Here is a 12,447-nt window from a genome sequence, read left to right on the forward strand (position 1 = left end):
TGGGGGCTTTTGTTTTGCATTTCATGACAATTCAATGAGAGGTAGAAGGTTAGTTGCTGCATAGCAGTCAGATTTCCTTCTCCAATTTTCTATCTTTTGCACTGTCTCTCTGGCTGGGGTGAGGTCCCACAGGCAATCTGCTACCTCTTCCAGAGATGGTGAGCGCTGGCCAGGAGTCAAATCACCTCATAACCTATATTCCTCAAGCCTAATTTAGGTAATCTCTTTTTACAATCTAACTCCTGCAGCCCTGGCAACATTCTGGTTAATCTGCGCTGCATTCCTTCCTCGGGTGCGGTGCCTCGTGAGGGGTCCTCATCGAAAGTCTCAGGTTCTGGACCTCCCACATTTTACTAGGCAATGGTAATAAATACTACCTACTTAATCTGGCGTCAAATCATAGGAACATAGGGACAGGAGTAGGCCATTCAGCCTGTTCTGCCCTTCAATGAGATCATGGCTGATCTGTATCCTAACTGCATCCACCCGCCTTGGCTCTATATCCCTTAATACCCTCGGCTAGCAAAAATCCATCAGCCTCAGATTTAAAATGATTAATTGAGCTAGCATCTACTGTTTTTTGTGGGAGAGTGTTCCACACTTCTACCACCTTTTGTGTAAAGAAGAATTAACTAACTTCTCTCCTGAATGGCCTGACTCTGATTTTGAGGTATATCACCTTGCCCTGGATTCCCCCACCAATGGAGAAAGTTTCTCTCTATCTACCCTATCAATTTATTTCAAAATCTTGGAAACTTAAAAAATTACCCCATAACCTTCTATATTCCACAAGCCTAGTTTACATAACCTCTCTTTACAATCTAACCCTTGGAGCCCTGGCAACATCCTAGCGAATCTGCGCAGCTCTCCTTCCAAGACCAATATATCCTTCCTCGGGTGCAGTGCCCAGAACGGTACACAAATCCTTACAAATATTTTTGTAAAAAATGTATGTTTGTTACAGGTAATATGAAAATAGTTGAAAAATGATCAGGAGTTAGCTATTACCAATATGCAGGTGTCCTTCCAGTAGTCCGCTCGGGACCCCTGATTGGCTCAGGCCCCATCCAAGTGTATGGGTTGCAATGGTCGTAATGTCACCCCTGCTGCTGGTAGGTTAGTCGAACATGGAGCACATATGTGTTGAGTCTGATTCACATATGCGCTCTTTCTAGCAGGGGTCACTAGACAGCAGTCAGGAGCAGGAATCCTGGCTGATTTATTCTTTCTTAGTGAGTACATCGACTGTATAACCCCTACAGCTGCCTCAGCTGTACTCGGCACAGCTCGATTGAGTAGAATGGGCCTATACTCGCTGGAGTTTAGAAGAATGAGAGATGAACTCACTGAAACATACAAGATTCTGAGGGGGATTGGCAGGGTGGATGCTGAGATATTGTTTTCCCTGGCTGGAGAGTCTAGAACTACGGGACATAGTCTCCAGATAATGGGTCGGCCGTTTAGGACTGTGATGAGGAGAAATCTCTTCACTCAGAGGGTTGTGAATCTTTGGAATTCTCTACCCCAGAGGGCTGTGGATGCTCAGTGGTTGAGTATATTCAAGGCTGAGATCGCTAGATTTTTAGGGGCCAAAATTGGCCTTTGGTCCGCCTCCCATTAGCGCCTCTGGTGGGCACTAACGGGCCGCAAAACTGTTTTCACCTGGGGGTGGGGGGGGGGGGCAGGTGTTAGCAGAGGATGAATCCAGTAGCACTGCGCCCCCACTGGTAGCACCCTGAGCTGCCGCGTCACCGCCGATGACGTGATCGGCAATCCCTTTACGCCCCGCGGCGACTCGTTTTCGCCCCACAGCGGAAATTGGGCAGAGCCCCACGGGCAAAGTCAGTGCCAGCCTCACAGGTCGGGAGTCGGACCGCACTCGACTCGTGGGATGAAAGTTAAAGGGAGGTGCGCTGCGCCGCGCGCTGCCATTTTTTAAATCCGACTCAGCGGTCGGGCTGTTGTCCACTGATTTTGCGGGGTCCATGCCGCGATCGTGCAGCCTGGCACTCCGTTTCGGTGCTGGGTTGTGGCCACGGCATCCCGCACCCCCAGTGGCCTAGTGGAGGCCCATCAAGAGCCGTGCACCATACAGGATTCGCAGCTTCCTCCCCCTTTAACGGAAGGGGAAGGCCCATTGAACACGTCAGCTTTATGCGGGAGAGGCCTTGTAGCGCTCTGCGTTGCACCGCATGGCGCCCTCGAGTCCGTCCCAAGAGGAAGTGGACCACCTGACATTGCTAAGTTATGCAGCATGCAGTATTCTAGCTGTGGCCTAACCAGAGTATTATACAATTTAAGCATAACCTCCCTGCTCTTGTATTCTATGCCTCGGCCAATAAAGGCAAACTTTCCATATGCCTTCTTAACTACCTTATCCACCTGGCCTGCTATTTTTAGGGATCTGTGGACAAGCACTCCAAAGTCCCTTTGTTCATCTACACTTCTAAGTGGCCTACCGTTTAATGTGTATACTCTTTCCTTATTAGCCCTCTCCAAGTGCATTACCTCACACTTCTCTGAATTAAATTAAATACAACTGTTCTGCCACCTGACCAGTAGATTGATATTCCCCTCAGTCCATGACTTTCCTCTTCATTATCAACCACATAGCCAATTTTAGTGTTATCTGCAAACTTCTTAATCATACCTCCTACATTCAAATCTAGACCATTGATGTATACCACAAAAAGCAAGGGACCCAATACTGAGCCCTGCGGAACCCCACTGAAAACATCCTTCCAGTCACAAAAACATCCATCAACCATTACCCTTTGCTTCCTACCTCTAAGCCAATTTTGGATCCAACTTGCCACTTTGACTTGGATCCCATGGGCTTTTACCTTTGTGACCAGTCTGCCATGTGGGACCTTATCAAAATATTTGCTAAAGTCCATATACACTACATCATATGCACTGCCCTCATTGACCCTCCTAGTTACCTCCTCGAAAAATTCAATCAGGTTAGTCAAACACAATCTTCCCTTAACAAATTTGTGCTGACTGTCCCTGATTAATCCTTGCCTTTCTAAAGGTAGATTTATCCTGGCCTTCAGGAATTTTTCCAATAATTTTCCCATCACTGAGGTTAGGCTGACAGCCCTGTAATTACTCGGCCTATCCCTTTCTCCCTTCTTAAACAAGTGTACCACATTAGCAGCCCTCCAGTCCTCCAGCGCCATGCCTAAATCCAAAGAGGACTGGAAAATAATGGTCAAGGCCTCTGTTATTTCCTCTTTTGCTTTGCTCAACAGCCTAGGAGGCATTTCATCTGGGCCTGGAGACTTATCCACTTTCAAAGCTGCTAAACCCTTTAATACCTCCTCTCTCACTATGTTTATTTCATCCAGAATTTCACACTCCTCCTCGATAGCAGTATCTGCATTACCCCTTTCCTTTGTGAAAACAGACGCAAAGTATTCATTAAGAACCATACCAAAATCTTCCGCCTCCACACAGAGATTACCCCCATGGTCTCTAATAGGCCCTACCCTTTCTTTAGTTATCCTCTTACTCTTAATATATTTATAGAACATCTTTGGGCTTTTGTTAATTTTACTTGCCAAAAATTTTTCATGTTCTCACTTAGCATTCCTAATATCCTTTTTAATTTTACCTCTGAACTTTCTAGATTCCTCCATAGATTCTACAGTATTTAGCCGTTGGTATATGACATACGCTTCCTTTTTTTTCGTTAGCCCCCCATTTAAGTCCCTAGACATCCAAGGTGCTCTAGAATTGTTATTCCCACCCTTTTTCTTTAAGGGTACATGTTTGGCCTGCGCCCTCCTTGAATGCCTCCCACTATTCTGACACTGATTTACCTACAAGTAGCTGTTTCCAGTCCATTATAGCCAAATCACCTCAACTTAGCAAAGTTAGCTTTTCCTCAATTTGGAACTTTTATTCTTGGTCTATCCTTGAATCTGACTGGGCAAAAATTTGGCAGATGGAGTATAATGTTGGAAAGTGTGAAGTCATGCACTTTGGCAGAAAAAAAAAATCAAAGAGCAAGTTATTATTTAAATGGAGAAAGATTGCAGTACAGCGGGACCTGGGGGTACTTGTGCACGAAACACAAAAGGATAGTATGCAGGTACAGCAAGTGATCAGGAAGACCAATGGAATCTTGGCCTTTACTGCAAAGGGGATGGAGTATAAAAGCAGGGAAATCTTGCTACAGTTATACAGGGTATTGGTGAGGCCACACTTGGAATACTGCACGCAGTTTTGGTTTCCATATTTACAAAAGGATATACTTGCTTTGGAGGCAGTTCAGAGAAGATTCACTAGGTTGATTCCACAGATGAGGGGGTTGACTTACAAGGAAAGGTTGAGTAGGTTGGGCCTCTACTCATTGGAATTCAGAAGAATGAGAGGTGATCTTATCGAAACGTATAAGATTATGAGGGGACTTGACAAGGTGGATGCAGAGAGGATGTTTCCACTGATAGGGGAGACTAGAACTAGAGGGCATAATCTTAGAATAAGGGGCTGCCCATTTAAAACTGAGATGAGAAATTTCTTCTCTCAGAGGGTTGTAAATCTGTGGAATTCGCTGCCTCAGAGAGCTATGGAAGCTGGGACATTGAATAAATTTAAGACAGAAATAGACAGTTTCTTAAATGATAAGGGAATAAGGGGTTATGGAGAGTGGGCAGGGAAGTGGACCCGAGTCCATGATCCGATCAGCCATGATCATATTAAATAGCGGTGCAGGCTCGAGGGGCCGTATGGCCTACTCCTGCTCCTATTTCTTATGTTCTTCTGTTCTTATTATGATCATTAGCACCTAAATGCTCTCCCATTTTAAAACCCTTCCAACTTCCCAGCTTCATTCCCCAAAACTAAATCCAGAACCGTCCCCTCCCATGTTGGGCTTGTTACATACTGACTAAAAAAGTTCTCTTGAATGCATTTTAAAAATTCAGCACCCTCTATATCCTTCACACTATATTTGTCCCAATCAATATTAGGATAGTTGAAATCCCCTACTATTACTGCACTATGGATTTGGACTTCACAGAAATTTGCCTACATATTTGTTCTTCTATCTCCCTCCCACTCTTTGAGGGTCTATAATACACGCCAGCAGTGTGATTGCCCCTTTTTTATTTTTCAGTTCGACCCATATGGCCTAATTTGATGATCCCTCTTTCATCCCTCCTCACAATACTTTAATCAATACTGCAATCCCCCCTCCCCTTTTACCCCCCCCCCCTTTACCTCTCCCCCCCCATCTTGTCTAAAAATCCTGTAACCAGGAATATTTAGCTGCCAAACCTGTCCCTCTTTCAGCCATGTCTCTGTAATGGCTATAATGTCATACTCCCAAGTGTCTACCTGTGCTCTCAGCTCATCCGCCTTACTCGCTATACTCCTTGCATTGAAGTATATACCATTTAGCACAGGAAAACCTCTTTGATTACTATTTACTAACCCTTGTTTCCTCTGTCTTACAGATTCACTTTCTACATTCTTGCTTTCCAATTTCAGCTTTACTTCCTTCCCTATTGAATTTGTTCTCAGGTTCCCATCCCCCTGCCAAGCTGGTTTAAACTCTCCCCAACAGCACTAGCAAATCTCCCCGTGAGGATATTGGTCCCGGCGCTGTTGAGGTGCAACCCGTCCGGTTTGTACAGGTTCCATCTCCCCCAGAAACGATCCCAATGCCTCAGGAATTTAAAGCCCTCCGTCCTACACCAGCGTTCATCCTCTCTATCCTTCTATTCTTGTACTCATTAGCACGTGGCACCGGTGGTAAGTAACCCGGAGATTACTACCTTTGAGGTCCTTCCCTTTAATTTTTCTCCTAACTCCCTAAATTCTGCCTGCAGGACCTCAGCCCTCTTTCTACCTATGTCATTGGTCCCAATATGGACCACCACCTCTAGCTGTTTACCCTCTCCCCCCAGAATGCCCTGCATTTGCTCTGTGATATCCTTGAACCTGGCACCAGGGAGGCACCATACCATCCTGGAGTCATGTCTACAGCTGCAGAAACACCTCTCTATTCCCCTAACTATTGAATCCCCTCCCACCACAGCTCTTTTATTATTTGGCCCTTTCCCCTGTGCAACTGAACCACCCGTGGTGCTTTGGACTTGGCTCTGGTTGCACTCCCCAGAGGCACCATCGTCCTCACTGCTGCTCAGAAGAGAATATCGATTAGAAAGTAAGATGGACTCACGGGGGAACTCCTGCACTACCTGCCTAGCCTCCATCCTCCATCTGGTGTTCACCCACTTCCTCTCTACCTGCATGCTATAGCTGAGGGTGACCACCTCCTGAAATGTGCTGTCCACGTAGTTCTCAGCCTAGGTGATGCACCATATTGACTCTGGCCGCTGCTCAAGCTCCAAAACGCGGAGCTCAAGTAGTTGAAGCTGGAGACACCTCCTGCACACATGGTTGTCAAGGCCGCATGAAGCATCCAGGACTTCCCACATGCCGCAGGACATGCACTTCATAGGACTGAGCTGCCTTGCCATCCCTCTAATTAGACTTATCTGATTATAAAAGAGAAAGAGAGATACTTACCAATCAAACAATCAATCGCTTACCTGCCCGGACAAGGGCTGTGAGCTCCTCGCCAGAAGTGAACTCCTCGCCGACCTCCAGACCTCCCGAACTCTCAGACTCCTGATCTCCTGAACTCTCAGACCTCCGGGCCTCCCGAACTCTCAGACCTCCCGAACTCTCAGACTCCTGACCTCCCGAACTGACCTCCGGGCCTTCTGAACCCTCAGGCCTCCGAGCCTCCTGAACTCTCAGATCTCCTGAACTCTCAGCCCTCCGGGCCTCCCGAACTCTCAGACTCCTGACCTCCCGAACTGACCTCCGGGCCTTCTGAACCCTCAGGCCTCCGGGCCTCCCGAACTCTCAGACCTCCGGCCCTCCCAAACTCTCGGACCTCACCAACAGTGTCTCAACTACCTGCAACATTCCCTCCCTCATGTTCACCGACAGTGTATCAACTACCTGCAACATTCCTCCCTCATGTTCACCAACAGTGTATCAGCTGCCTGCGACATTCCTCCCTCATGTTCACCAACAGTGTATCAGCTGCCTGCGACATTCCCTCCCTCATGTGCCCGTACAGTGTTCCCATTTTTCGATACTTCTCCCGACAGTCCCGATACCTCATCACCCACCCCACTGATAGTGTCCAGGAGTGATCGCGTAAAATCAATGCTCTCCGCACTCATTGCCATCATCTGAACCACATCTGTTGGATCCTGCACCTCAGGAGAGCGCTCTAGAGCTCTCCTTCCCCTGCTTACCCTTGATGTGGCTCGTTGCATCCCGCTGGAATCCCCAGCCTCGGACTGTGAGAAACCATGGAATGTCCCAACACTCATACCACTCAGTGAAGGGGCTGGCACCTCAATGGGCAGCACCTGCACCTCCTCCAGTAAGTACAACAGTGAGGGCTTCATCCATCCCCTCCCCCGCCCCTCTTGGTCTGGAAGGTGTTCTCCTCTTCAGGCTCATCCACGTCTGAATCTTCTTCTGCATCAGCTTCAGCTTCGTCAGGGTTGGCCTCAAGTCTGCAAAATATAACAGAACAGTCAAATGGTTAGCAGCAGAGGAGGGGGCAGGGTGGGTGGCATGAGCAGGCACAGACAGCGCAGGCAGCAGGCTCATTTGAAGGACCATTATGAATGATAGCACATTGCATTAACTGAAGCATAGCTGACGGAGACATCCCCATGAGCCGAAGTATGGCTAGCCCGCGCAGTACCTAACATTTAGCAAAGCCAGACTGTGGAATTTGCAGGACTCCCTCGAGTGTGGGCCCAGCTTGGGCAGTCGTGATTGTTTTTCTCCAGGCAGGCCCCACCAAAGCAGCGACCCTGTCTTCCAAGTCAGTGGGTGCAGATTTGCCGGGCCTCCACCTGTTCGAGTTCTTTCCCTTTTGTCGTGCGCTATCTTCCTCTGCAAAAATGAAAATATAACTTTTTAGAAAGGGTATCTTTTTGCTGGGTGTCTTTCTGCTGGGTGGGACACATACAGATGGTTACATTTACAATTGCAATTCCAGTGAATAAATGAAAATATTACTTGCATTAACTACTTGACCAAGGTCCTGCCACTTCTTTTTGCACTGGCCTCCGGACCTCGGGGTGGTCACCATTGTACAGTAATCGTCTGCAAGTTCGTTCCAGCGCTTCTTCATTTCTTTTGGTGAAACTTTTATCTGTCCTCTGCTGGTGTCCAGCTCGAACCATCTGACCTCAATTACAGTAACTAATGCGTGCACTTCATTGTGTGAGAAATTCTTGGTCCTTTAGCTGCGTTGCATATTGTATCGCAGCTCCGATTTTTGCACTGAAAATTAAAGTTCTCACACACAACTGGCTCTTTAAAAGTGGCCGAATGCAGACCGGGAGCTGTACTGCTGTGCTGGGCATGCGCGCCCATAGCATTCACGTAAAAAACTTATTTTTTTTTTCACACATGCGCGGAAGAGGGGGCATCGTTTTTTTTCGGTGCCGATATTAGGCTCCACCCCTCTGAAGCTAAAGGACAGGTTGTACGGTGCCAATTTCAAAAATTGGAACGGGGAAACTTGCGAGTTTTTTTTTGGCATAGTCGGGGCCTAAAAAAAACGTAACTCTTGCAATACGCCAAAAAATAGCATTGGGGAAAATTGAGCCCATCAATTCTAGTATGCAAACTGCATGTTTCAAGGTCAACATTATCTGGCTCTATCTTAGTGTGTCTTTGATGATGAATAAATACTAAAATGTAGTGAAGACACCTGGGTCTGCACCCAGGTGAAATGGATTCTCCGGATGCAGCAAGAAATGGGAAAATCAGGCAAATTGGATTGCATGTCTGCTAAGGAATATTGATTCATTTTCCATCTATTTAAGTCTGCCCTTCTGACATTACACTCAGGCGATTTAGTGCACCTGCATGTAGACCCAGGAAAATCTCCCCTATTCTACAATATAAAACAAAATGAATGGAATTTCCTTTTTCAACTCCCTTTCATATGATAAAGAATAGAAAACTATAATTATATTAGTGCTTTCATCCATTTTCAAAACACTAGTGGGCCAGATTTTGCTGAAACACCGCACAGCTTTATTAATGCGCAAATTGTCCAGCAACTTGTAAGGAGAAAGAGACACCCCGAGAATCGCCACACGTTGCTGGCTGAGTTGCGCCGCTCCGCCACTAGCTTTGTGAAAACGGCATCTTATTTGATGAAGTTGCTGCATTTACACATTCATTGTCCATTAAACTTTCCATGGAAAGTTAAGTCTTGTAATTAACAGCATGATACCTTTTTGATGACGTGGTTATTGTTAATGACTGCCAATCAACCTCTATTGCCCAGAAAGTGAACAATTATAAACGTGGAGTCTCATTCCTTCAGGTTGTGAATTGTTTTAGATTTTAAAAATGTCAATTTTTCTTCAAATCAATCCATGAAACAAACAGCCATTGCTGTTTTAACTACTTGTTATAAAATAATAAGAGCATTAGTCCACCTCTAAATATAAAGTCCTTACCTCTTCAACAAGCTGAAGCATACGACGGGTGCTTTCCAATGACTGTAAACAGAAAGAAAGATAGGAAACAAGTGAAAATAAAACAGAATCAGAAACTATGATGAAACAGCTTTACCATTTTTCTTAATTACATAAAGAATCTTAGAATAGAAACATACTGTCACATCTATAGTGTACTTATGAATGACTCCACAAGGCAATGTGTTGTACTTGAACTGTAGTGACCTTGGTCCTTTATTCCAAACTCCAGAGTGCAAGCATGGTGGGCAGCCTTTTATACAAGGCCCAGCCACCAAGGCAAGAAACCCCCAGTCTCCACCAGTTGCACCCTCTAGTAGTGCCAGCATGTATGTACACGGTGTGAACCTTATTAATAGTACATCAGGTAAACAAGTCTCCATCTTATACAATCTCACAGTGACTACACATAGAGTACATCCATAGTCAGCATATACAACACATAGAATGATACAGCACAGAATGTGGCCATTCGGCTCATCGTGCCTGTGTCGGCTCTTTGAAAAAGCTATCCAATTAGTAGCACTCCCACTGCCCTTTCCCCATAGCCCTACAAGTATCTCCCCTTCAAGTATTTATCCAATTCCTTTCTGAAAGCTATTATTGAATCTGCTTCCACCACCCTTTTAGGCAGTGCATTCCAAATCACAACAACTCGCTGTGTTCAGCTCAATGTTAAACAATTATTAGTCATTGTTCTTCAAAATACAGCTGAAAATTATTTTTTTTAGTACGTGTTGCTCATGCATTAAATCTAATTATATCAGATTGCATTACATAGTGCCCAGTTAGTATTGTTGCATTGATAATAGGACCATGGGATATGTCCATCCAGATATTGTATTTTTGCTTGTGATAAAGAAAGAATCCCAAAGAGTAAGAGCAACATCATTTAAATAGTTAATCAGAAATCTGCCATTTTCCGTTGAAATTTAAAAACCTCTGAGGACATGTACTTTGGGGCCCTGTTTGTTTCCCATTTTCTTGGTCGAAACAGTGGAGCTGATATATGACAGTCAGTCGTTATGAGGTTCCCTTTCATTTTGAGACTCATGTGTTTTTTGCTATGCTTGCTGCATTTCCTACGTTTAGCAAAATCTCGGTAGAGACAACGGCAGCTTGGGACTGGTCTGAAGAAAACAAGAAAATTCTTGGGGTGGATGCTATGAATGTTAGGGATATACCCTTACGGGACTCCTGTACATTTTCACACACTGAGTGCACTGACGCTATTATCAGGAGGAAAAAGCATTCCGAAGGAATTTCCTTTGTTACGTCATGTCTGTTTTGCACTGCTCAGCATATCTAGAGGGATGTGCTGATAGGGTGAGATGAAAAGGGATGGGTGGAGGCTCATGTGAAGCATAGATGCCTGCATAGACCAGCTGGGCCGAATGGCTGAATTTCTGTGCTGTAGTCACTATGGGATAGAAATCTGTCTCGGGAGGTGGTCCAAAGCGGGCGGTTTTGGATCAGTAGCCCGTTATATGCAGAGCCTGATATTCAGTTCCACTGACTGCAGCCAATAGGATTAAATATCAGGCGCTGGCTATAATGGCGGCTAGATCCGATGCCACCTGTATTGCACCACCGCCCAAGATGAATTTCTACCCCTATGTAATTCTACGACCAGAGTACAAACAAAGCTCAAATATTGTTAAATAGACTTTTTCTTACAAAGAGTGATGTGGCCAGGAATGGCATAATAATGCATATAGCTGACTAAAAATATGAACAGTACTTTGTCCATTTGTATTCTTCACCTTCAAAATAATTTGACCTGCACACAATAAATTCTAACAGATTTTGACAGTGTCAGCACAGGTCATTGCCAGCGTGTAAACTGTAAATTTATTTGCACTTCAGAGAGATTTAGGCCTTTCAAAGAGATGTAGGTGTCCTTGTACAGAAAACACAGAGTTAGCATGCAGGTACAGCAAGCAGTTAGAAAGACAAATGGCATGTTGGCCTATATTGCTAGAGGGGTTGGAGTATAAGAGCAAGAAAGTCTTACTACAATTGAACAGGGACTTGGTGAGACCTGGTGTACTGTGCACAGTTTTAGTCTCCTTATCTAAGAAAGGACATACATGCCTTAGAGGCAGTGTAACAAAGGCTCACTAGATTGATCCCTGGGATGTGAGGGTTGTCCTATGATGAGAGATTGCTTAGATTGAGCCTATACTCTCTGGAGTTTAGAAGAATGAGAGGTGACCTATTGAAACATACACGATTTTGAGGGAGATTGACAGGGTAGATGCTGAGAGGTTGTTTCCCCTGGATGGAGAGTCTAGAACTCAGGGGCACAGTCTCAGGATAATAGGTCAGATATTTCTGAGATGAGGAGAATTTTATTCACTCAGAGAAGCTATGGAATTCTCTACTCCAAAGGGCTGTAGATACTGGGTCACTGAGTATATTTAAGGCTATGATAGATGGATTTTTGGACTCTCAGGGAATCAGGGGATATGGGGATTGGGCAGGAAAGTTATTGTGCTCCTAACACAGATGAGGCTGCACACAGGGAGGTTAAAGTAACAGTGACCTCAGTCTTTAATAAGACACTCCAGAATGAGGAACAGGCCTTCGGGGCCGTCTAATATACAGTGCTCCCAAGGGATGCTGAGATCCCTTGGGACTTCAGGGGATGAGCCCCCTGGTGGCGGAACATGGGAGTGCATGCTTTACAGATACACAACATCACTCCCCCCCGCCAAAGTCAAAGTGAAAACTATTTACAAGGTGAGGCTGTCGGGAGCCTTTTTTCCCTGGTGGACCGCCTCGGTACAAATGTCTGTTCTGGTGTGTTGACTGTGCCCTCGCTGGGCTGGCGTGTTGTTGGCCCTGCAGGGCTGCTGGGTGAGCCTGGCCTTGCTGGGCTGTTGGGCGTGATGGGTTCAATTTC

At 45.6% G+C, this 12,447-nt stretch overlaps 1 protein-coding gene across 1 annotated transcript in view; it reads right to left on the minus strand.

Moving 5' to 3' along the window:
- Window positions 1-12,447, minus strand: part of LOC139272692 (synaptosomal-associated protein 25) — a 150,506-nt gene that overhangs the window by 61,764 nt on the left and 76,295 nt on the right. The window contains exon 3 of the mRNA XM_070888779.1: window positions 9,525-9,566. Coding sequence (XP_070744880.1) covers window positions 9,525-9,566 — 42 coding nt within the window. The remainder of the gene's footprint in view (window positions 1-9,524; window positions 9,567-12,447) is intronic.

This window comes from Pristiophorus japonicus, chromosome 9 (genome assembly GCF_044704955.1).
Source record: "Pristiophorus japonicus isolate sPriJap1 chromosome 9, sPriJap1.hap1, whole genome shotgun sequence".
NCBI lineage: Eukaryota > Metazoa > Chordata > Chondrichthyes > Pristiophoridae > Pristiophorus > Pristiophorus japonicus.